Here is a 19,634-nt window from a genome sequence, read left to right as displayed (position 1 = left end):
TTTAGTTACTCAGACTAAAATAAGTAAAATATAGGTAGTCCCTGGGTTGCATACCAGATAGGGAATGTAGGTTTGTTCTTAAGTTGAATTAGTATGTAAGTTGGAACAGGTACATTTTTTTTAATAAATGCAATTAGGATTGATATTTGTCTCAACATATTATTAGGCAACGTGATGTTAGTTACTGTAAAAAATGCTCTTTGTAAGATAATCACAAACAAAGCAAAAAAAACTAGCTTAGACATTTAATAACTTCTGGAGCAAGCTGTGCTTTGATATGCAAATATAAACAACTGCAGAGTTTGTTTCGCTCATTAAAGAGTTACAGGAGCCTGCAGAAGAGCTCAGTCTCAGCTGTGTTTAGCAAAAGATTTCTTCTGCAAGTCATGCAAACTTCCCCCTATCAAGCCTCCATCCTGCACACAGCAAGCAGGGAAGCCCTGTTTGTATCCGGGAGTTGTCTGTATGTCGGATGTCCTTAACCGGGGGGTCAGTTTAATGTTTACTGCAGCCACTATTAACGTTGTATGTTCAGCCTTATAGTTCACGTTAGGAATGAGAATTAACGAGTGGCAATGGTATATAATAATAAAACGTTGTCTTCCTAGGAATAGAACCTTCCAGACACAATGTAACTGAATGCAGGAACTAGTAATAAATATGAAGACACTGAGGGCCTTTGGACACCATATTTGCTCTAAGTGTGAGTTTCTGCTTATGCTGGACTCGTTATTTTTCTCTGGATGGATCCATAGGCCTCCCATCTCTAAGCCCTCCCTAACTATTCAAGTTCTCATTTGTTCCCATGCTTGCATCCCTTCAGCCGCGAAGGTGAAATCACGTGATTTCCTACGCTGCTCCTCAGTTGTCAGAACGCCTGAAAGGTCCCAAAAGCGGAAGCGTTATTGACCAATCAGAGATAGCAATCTGTAACATGGCGACCAATCAGCTTTTTCTATTATGAGTCGCTCACACTACGAAGGCTTCAGGATAGGCTACGTCATGTGTGAACCAATCATCGCTTAGCTGCCTTGGTTTCGTTTGCGAGCCGGTTGTTGCTGCTTCTTCTACGGCTGCCAACATGGTGCTGAGTGAGGTGGCAGTGGAGCGGCAGATTTTCTACGCAGTGCTGCTCTTCTCATGGGTCGTGTACATGTGGGAGGCCTATCTGGCCAGCAGGCAGGTGAGTGCCTGGTCCGGGATATGCCGCGCTTTGTCACTCAGAGAGGCCTCCATGGGGAGGAGTGACGGGGGCTGACTTCCCTATTAGCACTGGCCTCGGCTGTGCGGTGCCGCGTTCTGACTCCCTTCCTTTCTGCTCGGAAAGAACAAAGAAAACGTTGCCTGGCAACAAAAGCCAACAAGGAAAGTGTTTTCCTAAAGAGGGCAATGCATGGAAATACAAGGCCTGCTTATTACATCTACCATGCTTCCCCTATCACTGCACCATGATATATAGGTGTAATATAATTTACCTGTATACATTGGAGGTGATGAATTCCATTCACTTCCAGAGGCACAGAAAGTGTAGAATAGTGAAAAGGTGTTATGGGCAATGTTCACACTGCCAGGAGTTCCCTGCTGCATTTACTGCTTCCTCCTGCCACTGACCCTGGAATGATGCACATGAAGCTTCTCCCATCAGCAGCCCCATAGATGGCACACAGTCGTACCAGTGCCCCTCACTGCTGCCAAGTGAAGAACCAGTGCCGCAGTGACCAAAGTGCCAGGAGCCACGCAGGATGGTTTGATCCCAAGGCAGGTTTGAACCTCCTGTTGAAAAAGGCTCCTGTGCCGGAAGATTCCCACAATGTTTCCTATTCTCGTGACACCTAGTAATTGTGTTTGTACACTGTGATGCCATTCAATCCTAATGGCACCTTGCCAACACATAGCACTGCACACATGGTGCTGAGATGAATCCGGTGTTCTAAAACAGGCTTATATTAAAGTTGGGAGAACCCTGGAGATAACTTTCAGGTCTTCAGGGAACTCCGGCTGTAATGACTATATCCACAGATCATAGTACACTAGTGTGGTGATCAGTAGAAAGAATGGCTCTTAGATTGCTGGACAGTGAGATGAATGTCATCCTAAAGCTGCGTACACACGGCAAATTTTTCTCGCCCGATAATCGGAATCGGCCAATTATCGGGCGACAATCTGCCGTGTGTACAGTCGGTCGTCGTCCATCGTCTGACGACCGTCCTGGCGGATCCATGGACGATGGACGACGTCTGTGTCAGAGTGATTAGAAGGGGATACATTGACACAGAGTGATTTTTTAGTATTTTGTTCAGAATCTTTTTTTTCTAGGTTTTTCTCCTTTAAAATTGGGTGCGTCTTATAGGCCGGAGCGTCTTATAGTCCGAAAAATACGGTATATTTATTATTATCATTATCAATGTTCTCCCTAGGCAGACATTTTGACTTACCACCCAGCTAGCTGTCATCACACAGCTGCTCAGTCCAGGCCTCCTGCCGAGAGAGCTGTCAGTAAGGTTTTAGACATTGTATCTTTCTCAACCTAATGGACAATTGTATCTCTCATGAAAATGTTACTACAGGTCAGATCATTATCTGTTTCCCCAAGCAGAGTCCTGGTGTATCACAGGTTTGGACCAAAAGCAAGAACCAGCAATCCTGTGCAGCTCCCCAGCTACTTACTGCACTTGTACCACTAGTGCTACAAATTTAATATGTGTTTTTTACCATCTCTTTTTTTAATGAAAAAGTTATTACTTAAATAAGCCCATAACATTGAATAATTATACATTCAACACTTTTAATGTAACTAATAATTATTTTACATTATTTAGCTAAACCCTTTGAACCTGAAAGTATTTTCTGTGAATGCATAGCTTAAGACTTGGTTTAAAAATACATTTTATTGTCTTGGCTATTCCCTAACTGGTGCTCTTCTACTAAGTAGAAATCTAAGTTTTAAAAATGTTTATGTGTTGTAATTAGGCTTCACTACACTACTGCATTTCTGTAAGTAAATTGTTGGCTGGGTAACAGGTAAATCTTGGGTTCCCTTTAGTTTATTACTAAAATAGTAAATTTTTGATTTTCATTGCAGAGAAAGGTTTATCGAACTACAACACATGTGCCTGCTGAGCTCGGGAATATTATGGATCCAGAAACCTTTGAAAAATCTCGGCTCTATCAGCTTGATAAAAGTACCTTCAGTTTTTGGTCTGGATTATACTCTGAAATAGAAGGCACGGTAAGTTTCTTGTGTGTGTGGGTTTTTCCCCCCCAATATCAAATAATTATCAGATATGAGTTGCATTATTGTGGGGCAAGTTTCGAGCAGCTGATTTTATTCTGTTTTATACATTTATTTTTTTAAGGTCCAATAAAGGGATGTAAAACAAAGATCACAATGACAGTGCTGACTGGTAAATTAAACAGGCTTTAAGTGGAGTCATAGTTCACTGTTGCCAATACATGGTCATGTCACTGTCTTTCAGAGGAGTTCACAGTCTAATAATATCCCTACTGTAGTCATATGTCACATAAACATAATATTCTAGGGCCAGTTTGGGGGAAAGCCAGTTAAGCTTCTAGTATGGTTTCCTCCCATATCCTACAAAATGAGTGCACAGGGGAACCACACAAACACTGGTAGAACAAACTTCATGTCAAGATTCACACCTGGGACCCCATTGCTGCCAAGTGCACATGCTAGTTGCTTTTGAACATGCTTTCATTTTATATATAAATATATATATGTAAGTAATACATTTATATATATATATATATATATATATATATATATGTATGTGTGTGTAATTAATTATATATATATATATATATATTTAATTGCACATTTTTTTTTCTTGAGTTTATCTTAAATTTAGCAAATGTTTAGTTTTATTCATCACAGCAGTCTTGGTAGATGTATACTGGTAGTTATTCCTTTTCCATACTGATATTGTACCTTACACTTATTGCCATTTGTGCAGCTCATTCTTGTTTTAGGAGGCATACCTTTCCTTTGGGATGTGTCCGAACATGTACTGGTTCGTGCAGGCTTCACTCCAGAGTATGAGGTGAGTTTCAAATCTTTTATTATTTACTAATTTAAAGTGCCGCTATTATCAACGGATAAGGATATGTTTTTGGTGTAGTTCAAGCTATAGTTCGCTATAAATGTGATGCAACTTTCTTAGTATTATAAATTGTGCAAAAACGGTGCAATGCAGTTATGTTGAAATTCAAATGGTGGATCACAACAAGTGTACTGTAATACGTTAAAATATGAATCTGCCCTTATGGAGCTAAAAATTCAGTTTATTACATTGAATGATACCCTTATTACTGTGCAGTAATTTCTTTAACATGAAAGAACTGGTTGCATTCTTTTGCCTGTTTTTAGATTACTCAATCGCTGATATTCCTGTTACTCGCCACACTGTTCAGTGCCCTGACTGGTCTCCCATGGAGCTTATACAGTACATTTGTTATTGAAGAAAGGCATGGCTTTAACCAGCAGGTAATGTTGACTAAAGCAAACACATAAGGGCTAATTCACACAGATGGTGAGGAGGTGGTGCTTTTACTATTTTCTCACTATGGATAACCCAGCCACTGGGCAGACACTTCAAGGAGCATCTCATATACTGCTACCCTGTAGAAAATACGTAATGGTTGATGAATGCATGCTTATCAAAATCGCCTGGATGTTCATTTAGTTTGAAGGAGCATAGTGGTGGCACCTGCTTGGCCTTTCAAAAAATACTCAGAGACCATCTGTGTGAACTAAGTCTAACTGAATTATATCTATGCTTTATATCTATGCTTTACTTTTTTACAGCTGCTTATTATGTACCTGTTTAATGCTTAAATAAATTGCAGTATTCAGAAGACCTATGAACATAGGAGGCTTGTGTTCAAGATCCAAACTAATAAATATATATTTCACTCTGTATATACTATATGATACAATATGTATTATCTGGTTAGGATTATATAAACCTAGCCCTGAACAGACACTAAGCAGAGACGAAAGATGAGTGACACTATTATGCAGGCATTTATATTGTGCTGACTTTTTCCACAGAGTCTATAGTCATGGTTTGTCTCTCAGAGAACCTTATAATATAATGTTCATACCACTGTGATGTGTCATTAACCCTTTCCAGGGCCAGTTTTAAGGGAAACTGCCCTCAAACACCGGGAGGAAACACAAACCTTATGCAGATAGTATTGTAGTCAGGAGTCAGACTTGGGACCCTAGTTCTACAAGGCCAGGGTGTCACTAACTCTGAAGCTGACCTTCATCTCCTTCAAAATTTATTGACCAGGTTTGTCATTGCTAGGCGTAAATCTCTACAAACATTGATACGTTTAAATCTTTTCAATGTAATGCAAAGTCATGTCACCTACCTACCTACACCATAGAGTATTGACTGAAAAATGTATACACCTTTCTCTTAAGGATGTATTATTTTTATTCCTGCACATAAGGGAAAAGTACTTATCTTGCTCTCATTGAACTAGTGGGAATTTTGATTTTATTCTAGTGATGAAAATATGACAGTGTTTTTATCTTGTTTGTATGCTTGAATTTTTAGACACTTGGATTCTTCTTCAAGGATGCCATAAAGAAATTCTTGGTCACTCAGTGCATTCTTCTCCCTGTTACATCTCTTTTGCTGTATATAATCAAGATTGGCGGTGACTACTTCTTTGTCTATGCATGGCTCTTCACTCTTGTGGTGTCTCTGGTAAGAACATATCAATATTTATTTCCTGTGTTTGATTTCTTTATTTGCAAGTTTTACGTAATTGATTTCCTTCATTTTAGGTACTTGTGACAATATATGCAGACTATATTGCTCCTTTATTTGATAAGTTCACTCCACTTCCTGAAGGAGAGCTAAAATATGCTATTGAAGCAATGGCAAAGAGTATTTTCTTCCCACTGACCAAAGTTTATGTTGTGGAAGGTAAGAGGCATATACAAAAACAAATGTAACAGCACTTCTGGATTGTAAATGCATATACTGTTGACTACAAGCTCTTTGATTCCTAGTAATGTAGAGCCATAGTTTACAGTTTATTAAAAATACCTTTTGGGCTTCCTGCTGTTGCATATTATAGCATAAAATAATATTTCTTTTTACACACCTCTGAAATAGGTATTCCCAGCACAGTTTAGGTATGATTGGATGGAATTTCTTTGGGGCAATATAGGGTATTTGTTACACACAGATTTTTCAATTCTGGCAAATCTCTTGATTGATAAAAGGAAGCCATCCACTCATGAGGATGTTTTATGATCTATGCTCTTCTGTAACTGAGTGTGATTTTCATGTGGGTTGGTATCCGTTTGCAAAAACTGTCCAGTGTGCTCTTTGGCTAAGCACATATCACAGTTTACAGTTTCCCAAACTAATATCATCAATAAATTACTGTATTGATGAAATATAAATGCTGTTATTGATACAAAACTGATCTAATGGCTATAATTTATTATGGGTTGGTGACCAAGAACAAGTACTTAGATTAGTAAAAAAACGAAGCAATTGGATCAGACCGGCAGTTTCAAAGGGGAAGGGGGTGTCTGAAACAACAAGGAAGATAACATACATGACCACTAGGAAAACTTGCTGTGTATGTTTGTGGGGTGTGTGTGTTTAAAATTTTTTTTTTTCCTCATTTTAATACTAGGTTCAAAGCGGTCCTCCCACAGTAATGCCTATTTCTATGGATTCTTTAAAAACAAGCGGATTGTTTTATTTGACACTCTTTTGGAGGATTACTCACCACTAAACAAAGAAAACACAGAGGAGACCTCAGAAAATGAAGCTGCTGAAGTGAAATTGAAAGCCAAAGTAAGTTAAAAGTAAAAATTGCTTGGATGAGGTCAACTGAAATGCTAATGAATGTTGCTATACATCAATAAAACTAAACCCTAAAGTGTGTCCCTTTTAGGTCCAAGTCTGTTTTGAAGTTGTTGGCTCATCCCAGACTAGACTATTAGGAAAAGACCGCTTTTATTTTCTACAAGGTTCATGTATCTAGGGTTTTATACTTTGTCTATAGGAGACTGGACACTGATTGGGTTGCTGCCTTTATGTACAATTTGAGACCTACACAAAGATATCATTTTAATAATACCGGTTTACATGGAAATGTATTTTTAGACGCAAAGGAACACCTTCTCAATGCCTATTTTCATCCAAGGGTTGCATGTGTACACCCCATTTTGTGGAAACCTGTGATTGCTAGTGAACATGACTTTTTGCAGCTCCTGGATTTGGAGCAACACAGGCCACCCAAAAATCTGTTGGTCACACTGAAAACCCACCCCAGTAGTGGCATATATCCAGATCACTGTGGCTATTGTAATTATGCACACCCAATGACTGTTCGTTCTGAGTTTATTCTTTAAAGAAATTATTTGTCCTAGGCTTCATGCAGTTACAAAAAGTATAATTCTTTTTTTTTGTGTGAGAAGGCTGTATTGAGCCTGAATTTGGGGTTCTTCTAGAAAGCAGTTTTATATCATGTTTGACCTTCTGCCCTGTAACCTGCAGTTTAATATACAAAACTTTAGAACTAATTAACAGGTTGAAATGTGAAAATTTTCATTTTGGGTTGGTTTCACTGCATGTTTTGAATTTAGTATTTAGATTTTGCATAGCTTTGGTTGTTCACTAAACAGGTAGGTGAAAAATAGAAGAAAAAAAAGAGAAGAAAAGTTAGAATTTTACTTGCCTTACACTCCTCTTGTGCCTAAGTAAGGAGGATGTAATCTATCCGATTTATTAACATTTCACTTTTTTTTTTTTTTTTTTTTTTTTTTTTTTTTTTTTTTTTATTTCTAGACTGCTAATAAGAAGCAAGGCTGCAACAATAACGAAGTTCTGGCTGTTCTGGGACATGAGCTGGGCCACTGGAAGTTGGGTCACACTGTAAAGAACATTGTCATTAGTCAGGTGAATGCATATAACTGTGATTTTTAAGAGAAACTAATGCATGTCCAGAAACTATTGTTTGATGCTATTGTAAACTTTACTTAAAGTAAATCTGCATCTGACTCCATTGTAGAAGGTAGGCACATATCTGTGTATTGTGAGACTCTGTAGGCAGGACTGCCTCTAAATGGAACAAATGTAAGGTCTAAGGCTCTGTGTCCATAGAGAAATGTTGTTTTTTTTTAAAGCTATAGTCTGTCTAGCCTAAATTGATCAAAAACCTACAGTTCAAGGTGACACCTACAACAAACTGATTTGTAAACTGTGTAAAACACTTCATATTTTTTTTGTTTATTTGTCTTTCTAATCATTTTTTTTTCTTCATTCAGATGAATTCGTTTCTCTGTTTTTCCTTATTTGCTGTGCTCAGTGGTCGAAAAGAACTTTTTGCTGCGTTTGGATTTCACGCATCACAGCCCACTCTCATAGGCCTGATGATCATTTTTCAGTTCATCTTTTCTCCATACAATGAGGTACTACACAATACTCTAAATAAAGATGGCAACATTCGGCATCCGAGTTTATGATTAAAAAAAAACACTGATGAATGTGAACCATGTGACTGCTGTCTTTACCAGAGGATTTGGTTGTTGAGCAGTTATTAAGATCACCTCTGATATTAGAATATGGACTTCTGGGAATGATTGCTATATATAGACCATCTGTCCCTGACATTTCCAACTCTTTATGGCCATGGCACATGCATGATAATTTCAAAATGCTAGAGGTAATCAAGTAATTGTGGTTCCAAAAAAGTAATTTCCTCTCGCCTTACTTGACATAGGGGGAGGGGGGGGGGGTTTGATGACTTCTCAGTATGTTACTTCTTCTTCATTGTCCAATTTCTAGCCTGTGGAAGAGGGTGAGAGAAAATATGGACAATACTATTTGATAGATAAAACCACCTCTGGTCATTTGCAGTTTAGTTGGGTAAAATGGTCAGAATTGTACCTTACTATATTGGTTTATTTTATTCATATATTTATTTTGTTTTTTAGGTTCTCTCATTTTGTCTGACTGTGCTGAGTCGGAGGTTTGAATTCCAAGCTGATGCATTTGCTAAAAATCTTGGAAAAGCCAAAGATTTGTATTCTGCCCTTATTAAACTAAATAAGGATAATTTGGGATTCCCAGTTTCAGACTGGATGTTTTCAATGTGGCATTATTCTCACCCTCCCCTGCTGGAAAGACTGCAAGCCCTTAAAGGTGGCAAGCAAAACTGACAGTGTTTGCAATCCAAAAGATCATCCTAAGAAGAAAATGTTACACCAGTATCAATAGGTTGCTTTTTGTTCCCTTTTTGTCATTTGAAGTTTTCCATCGTGCACTACCAATTTATGGTTCAAAATGTATCTGGGATACATTGAATGGGGACATTTTAAGGACCTGCAAAGAAGTGTATAAAATGTAAATTACATGTTTTTTCTTAAATGAATTTATGCTTTTAATTGACATGTATACAATCATAAAGCCTTATTTTGCATTTTTATTAATTTAAATTGACTTTTGTTTGCTTCAGACATTTCCCAGTGAGGTATTGTGAGTCCCTGTGAAGTTTAACAGGGACATTTTACTGTAATATATGTGATGTTCATTTGTTTTTCTTTGCAGAAGACCATTCAGAAAAAAATATTGTCAGGAAAGCTGGTATTCAAATAAAAACTTTATAAGAAATCAATCTGTAAGTTTGTGTGTTAGTCGTTTGACGATTTAGTGGTCTTGTCAATGTGTTTGTTCAGGATTCATACACCTTGTTTACTCAAAATTTTATTGAAAATGTGAAACTTGGATGAATACATAAAGCTAGATAGACCCACCAGCCAATTTTTTAGGTATACCTTTTTAACTGTTTGTTGACCCAAATATCGTTTCAGTCAATCACATGACAGCTACTTAATGCTGCAGTTCTACCTCATGTGATCATTCTTGTGGTGACAAACCAAGAATCAGAATAGGGGAAAAAAGGTGATTTAAATGACTTTGACTGTGGCATGGTTTTTGGTGTTTGTTGGCTGGTCTGCCATCTCTAGAATTGACAGAGAATGGTTTAAAAAGAGAAAATATTCAGCAAGCAGGAGTTCTGAGTGAAAAGCAAGTTGAGTTTAAAGGAGAATGGCAGGACCACTTCCTACAACTTGTGAACACAAAACACATTGAACCTGGAAGCGGATGGGCTACAGAATTTGGAGATCACACTGGATGCCATTCCTGTCGCCTAGAAACAGTGTGAGGCAACAATTCACATGGGCTCACCAAAATTGGACAAGATTGGAAAAACATTGCCTGGTCTAATGTGTCTTGAATTTTTGCTGCTACAATCTGATGATTGTTAGGGTCAGATGTTAACATCAACAACATGAAAGTATGGATCCATCTGGGGTGATGGCGGCAGGATAATAGTCTGTGGAATACTTTCTTGGCATACGTTGGGCCCCTTAGTACCAATGGGGCATCATTTAAAGACCACTGCCTACTTTAAGATTATTGTTGGCCAAGGGGCTGGAGTAAACAGATTAGATAGATGACTCAACATAATAAATAAAAGGGCCGTTTGTATATTTCATTTTTTGTTCCTTGCCTAAAAATGCAACTTTTTTTATTCCTCTACTAATTGGGAAATCTTATGGATTTTGATCCTAATTTTAAACCTTTAGTACACATTTATACTTTTGCAATTATAAAAACAAGCACTTTGAAGCCCTAATGAATGACTGGATCTGACATACAGCTATCTACCAGCAGACGGCAGCAGCATCACAAAAACACACTGCTCACAGAGAAAGGAGGCTTCAGCCAATAAGGCACCATGATTCATATCAGCCAATAAGGCACCACGATTCATATCAGCCAATCAGAGTTCTCCTTATGACCAGGAAATTATTGCTGGACTTGCTTGTGAAGAGGTCAGGTCTAGAGCTGGAACAAAAGATATTTTATATATATATATTACGAATTCTGCCAACCGCCCTTACCATGTATATCAAGGAAGAAAATGATAAAACAAACACTTTAAACAAGTGCAACAAAACTTTATTTTTACTAATGCAGACCTTATGACACACTACGTACCGTTATCTAATTCCCCCTCACCGAGCACCTGTGTAACACTGACAATAACCTCCTTCTATCACTAAACACTCCTATGTCACCTAACAGTGTCCCCGTCACCAAGCCCCTTCATGTCACACACTACAAGCACCGACACCCAGGTACACTCTGCTTGCACATTCATGCCACCCAATGGCGCTGCTTCACAGTTCCCGCAATCCAAACAAAACACGATCTACGGTTCACTGACATAAAAAAAACTTCTTCCGGGTTCTGTCCATAGACAATCCGCCCACTTCCGGTGCCTTCACACAGTCACTTCCGGCTCTCTAGTGGATGAAAGTTAACGTGAGTTGTGTTCAATGTCACTTAGGCAAGGGAGGCTGAGTGTGACTTCATATACAGGTCAGGTATATTGTACACAACGCGGGCATAGCTGGGGCCTTACAGGGGGAGGGCACAGTGTATGGGGGGCACTGTATACTTCTATTCCCTGACAACTTATACAACACAGCTGTGTCACGTGTTCTTTAGTTTCATTAGCTTTCTAAAGCTAAAGAATTATTTTTTTTATCATCTTAAATTAAACAGAAAGTTTTTATTAAGAATGTCATTACCTCCATCATATTCTTACACTGATAATATGCAGCCAGGGCTATTGGCTGTGAGGGGAAGCCATGCTGACTCCATGCTATCCACAGAACACTGCATGCTGATCCCTGACACATTTGAGGTGTACCTGTCCATTTATAAACTCCATGCTACCATATTTGTGCTGGTTACAATCCTGCTAAAATACTGCAACTGCATGAATGTAATAAAGCAAGCCATTTACCTGTTAGAACTTAACATAAGTATCTTTCATTTGCTGGCCTAAGTATGGACAAAGAAAGAAAACAACATAGGCATCTGTGCTCAGCGACCCTGAGAGTCACCTGGGTCCTATACAATGCCACAGCCTCCTTAGGTATCATACCATTCTGCTTTGTTTTCCCTGACACTCTGCCCTACATTTACATTCAATGTTTTCATTTTTTATTCTGCCATGGGAGAGCTAATTTGGGCTTTAATGCTGGTGGTTGGCTCTGCCTTGTCTAGGGAGATACTCCTCATCCTTATGTATGCTGCAACTAGATTATACAGTAAAGGAAGATGTGGATGTGCAACAAACTATATATAAAAATCGCATTCCTTACTGATCTATTTGGATGGTACTTGCAAAAGAAAAGAAATATGCCATGCCTCTGGCAAGAACCCATACACATTGACATGCATTTAGCACTATAGAAGTACCAGCTCAGCCTGCTTCATACGTTTATAATAAAGAAACGAGAGCCTCCACAACCAGTAAATCAATTAGGCGTGTTAGGTTGAATCTTAATATGTGGTATGTTAAGTATGTGACTGGTACTCTTTAATGAAATAGTATTTGCTTTAATACCTTTGCATACTTTATAAAAATACACAAACTTATAAAGCACAGTGGCTCAGGGGTTAGCACTCCGGCCTTTGCAGCGCTAGGTCCCAGGTTCGATCCCCAGCCAGGACATTATCTGCATGGAGTTTGCAGGTTCTCCCCGTGTCTGCGTGGGTTTCCTCCGGGTACTCCGGTTTCCTCCCACATCCCAAAAACATGCAGTTAGGTTAACTGGCTTCTCCCTAACAATTGACCTTAGACTATAATAATCACATATGACTATGGTAGGGACATTAGATTGTGAGCTCCTTTGAGGGACAGTTAGTGACACAACTATGGACTATGTACAGCGCTGCGTAATATGATGGCGCTATATAAATACTGTATAATAATAATAATAATAACTTTATTTGCCCTTCCCAACCTTTGGCAGACAACTCATGGTATATTGTTAAAGCGGACCTAACCATTCTAAATAAACTAAACATGTTGTTGTGTGTAAGCCCCTATAAGCCTATTTAGGACTTAATGTGAGCGCGGAGCCTCCCGGTATACCCACGTCACGCATCTCAGGAGGCTCTGGCTGCAGAAGGGGCTTATTTCCACCAAGGGGAAAGAGCTTCCAATCTCACGCATGTGCATTGAGATCGTCTCTTTTTTTTTTTTTTCTTCCTTCACAGTGGCTACCTCACCTGATCTTGCACCTGCAGAGTTTGAGATAAGGTGATGTTGCAAGAAGAGGAAGAAAGAAGGGAAAACAAAAGAAGGTGGCACCTGGCGCTTCTCCGGGAATCACAGGATAACGCTTAGTAGTGGCCCCATCCCTAAATAGCACCAGGAATTATATCTATATGATAGTTTGGGCCCAGTGCGGGGCATTCCTTTTGTTGTCCTCAAGCATCTTGTATCTCCCATGTGCACACAGTGTCTGTCCAAGTTTAGGCTCTCCTAGGTGCAGTTTCTGATCCTTTGGTGATTACACGTACCTACAAGGCACAGGAGACCTTCTGTACAGCTTGCCATTCTAGTTAGCAGCCACATAATACTATATAACCACTTCTGCTCCCTTTCAGCTCCTTTAGAAATGTTTATTCAGTGATAACTGTCATTAATAAACGCAGAACTAAACCCAAAAAGTCACCAGGAGGTAAAAGTTTTTTGAAGAAGAGACATGCAAAGTCAGAAGATCATTTTTCTGGCTCCTGGTGGCCTTTTATTTTGTTTTTTGACTACACTGAACTGCAGGGGCCACAATCTAAAATGTAAATTTGCCAGAGGGGCCAGGTCGATGGTAAAGTGGGGGAGGTTATGCCATCATGTTGCCCCTGAACATGATGTCATGATGGCATAACCCCATTCACTCTCCCATCGCAGATCTGAGCCTGTGATGAGAGAGTGGGCAGGTTATGTGCAGTGACACAGCCCGCCCACATTCCCCTGTCACAAGCTCAGAGCCTGTGATGGGAGAGTGGGCGGGGTTGTGTGCAGTGAAACAACCCGCCCACTCCCCCATCGCAGGTTTAGATCCGGGGACATGTTCCGCGGCTCAGGCCGTAGTTTGCCCATGCCTGGCCTAGCACTATATGTAGCAATAGCAAGAATAAATGCAGACACCAGTGACATTGTAACTTATGTGCATGTTATCAGTGGCTGTCCAATGGCCAAATGTTAAATCGCAGTGGATTCCTTAGTCCTCCATTGAGTCAACAGTGAAAGATTGTGGCTTCAGTGCATGCAATGGTGACAACAGTGTTCTCCCCAGCACCTTTACCCAGCACTTTTCAGTAACCACCCGGCTGTTTTTGGGTAGTTGCTAAAAAGTTTGGTCACATTACATTGGCTGTCACCCACCTACAATTTACTCCCACCCAGCTTTTAAAAAATGCCTGGATTGAACACTGTGACAGATTCTTGGACCTAACATCAGTGCAGGGTACAATTTACATCAATTTACTTCTGCGTTAAGATAAATCAATAAATATGTAATTTCTTTTAGAAGAAACAGGATTTTGTTTTAGTGGCATTGCAAACCAATTTTATTTTTCATGCAATACACAAACAAAAAGCATAAAAAGCCCTTTGCTTGTTGTATGTTTCAAATTATTATATATAAAAGTATACATTGCATTCTATATTTTTATTCTTATTTATAATGCTCTGTACAGCAGTAACTCCAAATGCCGTAATGCACAGCAAGTCCTAGCTGTCATTTTCACAGCTGGCAAATGCAGTATGGAGCAGTAAGAGTGATAGAAGGAAAGGGCGTGCGCTGTGTAGTTGGATGCAATTTTTTGGGGTGTACAAAGTTTTACCAAAGTGTACAACTAGGTGTACAACTTGTTAATGTAAACATTTTTAGCACTTATGAAATTTTGAAACATTTACATGTAAATATTATTAAAACTAATATATCATTTAAAGGTGCATAAAAAAGTTTTTTTGTGCCTTGTTAATGTATAGTAATTCTAAACACTTCTGTCATCCTGATTACTGCAGGTTGCCACCTCAGGCTCTCATCGTGCAGTATTAGCAGTTATCTAAGCCATAATGTGGCCTCTGTTAGCGACTGCAGTAAGGACGTATGCTCCATACATTACCTTCCCAGTGGCACTCGTGGTGGGAGCTGTGGGATATCACTTGGAATGGTTTATTCGTGGAACCCCACAAAAGACTATAGAAGAGAAAAGCATTTTAGAGCAAAGAGAGGAAAGAGTGTTACAGGAGGCCGCAGGACGGGATCTTACTCAAGTCACCAGTTTGAAGGAAAAACCAGAATTTACACCCAAAGCTGTCCTTAATCGCAACCGACCGGAAAAAAGCTAAACATCTAAATTCCTTACAATTCGTGATTTAGGTTTTATTTTATTTGTATGAAAAAGCACTATATACATCCTCTCATATCAGAACTGTAAAGACTGATGGTGCATTTTCATAACGGACATATTTTGCCTGATGGACTATCCAACAGAATCCTATAATTTTTTTATTTCCATACTGCCTACACTTAATTTACTTACCAATGAAAAAAAAACGTATAGCTGTTGGCTGTCTGGCTTTGGTTTCTCATTCTGTGTTGAGATCAACTTAAAAAAAATGTGATGATTCTATCTGATATCTCTTACCTAAAAATATTAAGTGAATGCTGTGTAGGCCTGATTGAGCTCATTCACTTTGTGACCACATAAGCTGAACACATTTGTTTTCTTCTTCTGAATAAAGCTGTAATACGTAAGTGATACAAAAAGAAAATCTTCTTTGTAAAAATATTCTTATGAGCTGTGATGAGATAACAATGATGCAACGAATCATAATATTGTAGAGTGATGTAGAAACTGATAAATTAGGCTTATAGACAGTGAAATATAGCACCCTATCTTCATCCATAATATTCGTAATTCAGAGATAGTTCCACATCCATTGATACTTTCAAGGCCAGTTTTATTCTGGGGACCCTATGTTATAAATTAAAAATGAACATGCACATTCACCCCAGAATGAGCCAGGTGCTTTTATATTTTGGTGTGTAAGTCTATGAAGTGCTCATCACTGTAAGCTCCTCACATGCAGGTTATTTTGATTATTAGAAATCAGCCACTATGTTTGTTTACGTAGTGTATGCAGTGACCCAAGAAACTCTTCATACCCCACACCCTGCTGATAGCTGCAAACATGAGGTTAGGGGGCTTTGACTATAGACTTCTGGTAGGTTCACACTTTTGCTATTCAGATAAATGACCAGTTGATGCACTCATTGATTACCTGATGCATTTAGCTTTCATCATAAGTATAGGGACCCAAAAAAAATGACACCTACCTTTAATCCTGCAGATCCCTTGATGATGCTGGTACTTCCCACTATTCGGTCCCGCATTGTCCTCGAATTCCTCTTCGTCCCAGCCCTGAGGAAGCACAGGGCACCACCATCTTCAGTCTTTTTTTTCGTCTTCTTGGCCCATTACCCAATCTTGCACCTGCACGTAGCCCACTGTAAACGAGAAAAAAAAGAGATCCGATCTCTTTACCTTAATCAAAAAAATGCCCCTTCTGCAGTGCAACTTGCAACTTGATGCAGTGATGTGCTTCACATAGTTCCCCTTGCTGGAGGCAATCTGCATTGCAAGGATCTGTCTGCTTTAGTAATTCTGATGAGCTGTGCTTTCTGCACCCTTCTTGCAGCTTGTTGAATATGCCCACACTAGCAAGTAGTACAGATGGGGGCAGGGCACTGCTAATGAAATGAAAAAAAAACTGTTTTTTACCAAGATGGCTGTTTCCACAAAAAGACCCTGGCCAAAACAAGACAGTAATGGGAAAAAGTTCAGGAAGCCTATAGACAATACAGGTAATCATTTGTTTGTCTTTTTGGGGACAGTTCAGGTCTTCTTTAGGAGCACATTTAGGACAATTGCTATCCATTATACATTACAGTAAAGAATGTTGGTAAAATATAATAAAACGGGAAAACATAATCAGACAACGTTTAAATAGTTGCATTTGTATTGAATATATACTGTAGCTCCCTAGTGCAATGTGTTTGACCTCGACTCCTTGTGCTCTGAGTTCAGAACAATGAGGAAACACTTGCTGCTTTCATCTGATAAGGTTTTTAATGGGATTCTAGAGGAAACTACTAACTGGTGACTCCATAATCTATTGTTACTGCAAGCTAGAAGACTAAACAGATGTGTATGCAACCAAACATGGACATTAGGATTTGGCAGGGACAGACATGTATGAATTGCAGAAAAGGTTCTAAAATAACTATTCACAGTCTGCCTTTATTGCATTAGAGAGCTTAGGATATTTAGAAATAAACAGGTAACAGTTGTTGGTGATCGTTTATGTTTAGAAAACTGTATTTGCCTGTAAAGGGGATAGATGTTTGAATGTTCTCCACTATTGTTCCCTGTCTACATCCTACTATACAAAAATGCCCAGTAAGGATCAGATCATTCTTCCTGCCATTGACCACAGATGCTGGAGCATTTTTTCCCACTAACCATAGACCATGGAGCATTGTTCCACAGACCACTAATGCTTAAGTAATGTACTGAACATTGCACAATGAATTCTTTCTCCTGCTAACACTGCTGTACTGTTTCTTACACTGCCCACTAACGCTTCAGCTTCTACTGACCAAATAAAATGGGACATTCTTTTTCACATACTACTTTACATTGCAGTATTTTTTCCCCCACTGGCCAACAATGCCTGAGTATTGTTTCTCCCAACTAACTACCAAGGCCGGGACATTTCAGTGTCCAATGACAATGTAGAACATACTGTTCATTTAACTTGAAGCATTAACAAAACACAACACAACTCCAGTATGCGAGTTTACAGGGGTTTGGGTATTTTTGAGAGTGCATTTGTGGCTACTTAAAGTGTACTTATCCACTAGGTAAAGGCAAGTTGTGAGAAAATGTCTGAAATTGGTATTTTACATGTCAATTTTATCTTGTATTTTGAACACACTTTGACGATATGTAGGACCAATGGACAATATTTTTGTATTTGTGCTATCTTACCTTGTGTATGTTCAGCCAAAGTTTTTTTTTAATCTCAGTTTTGGATAGAATGGGAAAGCGTTAACACATTTGTCAGGTTCAAATAAACCTCACTGGCCTTTGCCATAATGTGCAAATTTGCTAAGCAATATGACAAACTTACCTGCCAACGTTTATATATATATATATATATTATTTATATATTATAAATATTATATAATATAAATATATTATAAATATATATTTTTAATTGCCTATTATTATAGTATGATGCAGAAAAAATAATATTTGAGTTAGGGAATGGCTCGTGTTGCTAAAGTAACCTGGGAGCCCAAATGAACTCAAGTTAAGATTTACCTGCTATCAGGGATGGAAAAGCATAGGAAGAGCAAGTGAGAGGAGAATGGGAGAAAAAAGTGCTTTGGGGGCTCAGTGGGGCCTGTAGAATTGTGGGAATAAATTATTTCTGCCTGTGTTTTCTGCACAGTATATAGATTGAAAGTAAAATATACATTTAAAGTTCAGTAACTTATAGCAAACAATTATACATCTTGTACTAGTCTGATTTCAACAAAGAGAATTCTGATTGGTTGCTGTGAGTTACTACACCTAATATATGCCTAAAAAAAAGAACTCTATTGAATAAGGCCAGACATTGTCTATGGCCACCTTAATATATGACAATATCTAACAATAAAATGCTTTGTTTAATAATTCTTAACAAGAGCCCATTACCTGTGTAGGACACTATTTCCCTAAGTATATTTGTCCCTTGAGTCTTCTATTGTGCAGCATGCCGGATTGGCATGTCTAAAGTTCACAATAAGGAGTTTTTAATTAGAACATAAAAGACCCAAATGCTGGCATTGTAAGTGAAAAACAAAGCATGGGGACTTGTACGGAAACAAAGTTTCTTGTTATTGTTGAAAATACAATTAGAAGCATAGAGAATGGGTGCAGCTTTCTGTAGCAGAATGAGACAGCTTCCTTGGTATATGGGAAGCCAGCCCTTGGAAAGATATACTGTGAATGCAAGAAGCTGATTAGCAATGCTATTCTAAGGAGGGTTTGCTTATCATAATGTCTGTTCTCTCAGGTCTTGACTTATTCTTGTAAGGGCACAGGAAGTTGCTTGTAGGGGATGTAATGAGAGGTACTTGTTGGGGAAGTGTTCATAATAATATATTATTCAATAAGAAATAAAGAGAGCAAGTTAAAAGGAAATGTCATAAAACAGAGCATTGTGTTCTTGCTGAGAAAGAACAGTGTGGAACGGTGAGAGTGGTGAGAGTAAACGATCAGTCTGCAGCCTCCAATTTCCTATACCAAGTATATCAATCTAATAACTGACATCACAATTTTTGCAACCATGTCTCTATCTGTTTTCTATATGGATACACTTTACAACTATATACACTGGATTATTAAAAAAAAAACATTCCCTTGCCCACCAATTTTAATTGAAGCCTTTGTTGAATAAATATTGTCTATTTTTTCCAATAAGGTCATTTAGTTCTGTAGATAATGAGTCTCACATTATAAATTAATTGTAATTGTGACTATATGCATCAAAAAATAGTTGGTGCATGCACAGGCTATAAAAAAAAAACAAGCTTACTGCTTGCTTGTCTTAGACAAAATTCTGCAAAAAATATGCAAATTCTCATAGCA

General features: G+C 38.5%; 2 protein-coding genes and 1 long non-coding RNA gene across 6 annotated transcripts; 2 read left to right on the top strand and 1 right to left on the bottom strand.

Moving 5' to 3' along the window:
- Positions 1-985: 985 nt before the first annotated feature.
- ZMPSTE24 (zinc metallopeptidase STE24) lies at positions 986-9,669 on the top strand. Its single transcript, XM_072418918.1, has 10 exons — positions 986-1,183; positions 3,083-3,229; positions 3,972-4,058; positions 4,385-4,501; positions 5,583-5,735; positions 5,816-5,957; positions 6,682-6,845; positions 7,842-7,952; positions 8,321-8,464; positions 8,990-9,669. The coding sequence occupies exons 1-10, from the start codon at positions 1,082-1,084 to the stop codon at positions 9,212-9,214; spliced, it is 1,392 nt and encodes a 463-aa protein (XP_072275019.1). The 5' UTR covers positions 986-1,081; the 3' UTR covers positions 9,215-9,669.
- A 950-nt stretch (positions 9,670-10,619) lies between these two features.
- Positions 10,620-16,406, bottom strand: LOC140335946 (uncharacterized). Its single transcript, XR_011921779.1, has 2 exons — positions 16,271-16,406; positions 10,620-10,907 (listed from the first exon to the last, which is right to left on the bottom strand). It is a non-coding gene; the product is annotated as an uncharacterized lncRNA (long non-coding RNA).
- Positions 11,325-15,705, top strand: SMIM12 (small integral membrane protein 12). 4 transcript variants are annotated; one of them, XM_072418938.1, is made up of 2 exons: positions 11,325-11,387; positions 14,953-15,705. In XM_072418938.1, the coding sequence occupies exon 2, from the start codon at positions 15,004-15,006 to the stop codon at positions 15,277-15,279; it is 276 nt and encodes a 91-aa protein (XP_072275039.1). In that variant the 5' UTR covers positions 11,325-11,387; positions 14,953-15,003; the 3' UTR covers positions 15,280-15,705. The 4 variants fall into 4 exon arrangements, with proteins under 4 accessions (XP_072275039.1, XP_072275030.1, XP_072275056.1 ...); XM_072418929.1 differs by having other exon boundaries at positions 11,331-11,444; XM_072418955.1 differs by lacking the exon at positions 11,325-11,387 and adding an exon at positions 11,727-12,006.
- Positions 16,407-19,634: the final 3,228 nt, after the last annotated feature.

This window comes from Pyxicephalus adspersus, chromosome 1 (assembly GCF_032062135.1).
Source record: "Pyxicephalus adspersus chromosome 1, UCB_Pads_2.0, whole genome shotgun sequence".
NCBI lineage: Eukaryota > Metazoa > Chordata > Amphibia > Anura > Pyxicephalidae > Pyxicephalus > Pyxicephalus adspersus.
This window is presented reverse-complemented; position numbering and strand designations above follow the sequence as displayed.

Coding starts and splice junctions, on each gene's coding strand:
- ZMPSTE24 (XM_072418918.1), top strand. CDS start 1,082: ATGGTGCTGAGTGAGGTGGCAGTGGAGCGGCAGATTTTCTACGCAGTG. Junction 4,502..5,582: donor GGCATGGCTTTAACCAGCAG/GTAATGTTGACT, acceptor TTGAATTTTTAG/ACACTTGGATTCTTCTTCAA. Junction 8,465..8,989: donor TCTTTTCTCCATACAATGAG/GTACTACACAAT, acceptor TTTGTTTTTTAG/GTTCTCTCATTTTGTCTGAC.
- SMIM12 (XM_072418938.1), top strand. CDS start 15,004: ATGTGGCCTCTGTTAGCGACTGCAGTAAGGACGTATGCTCCATACATT.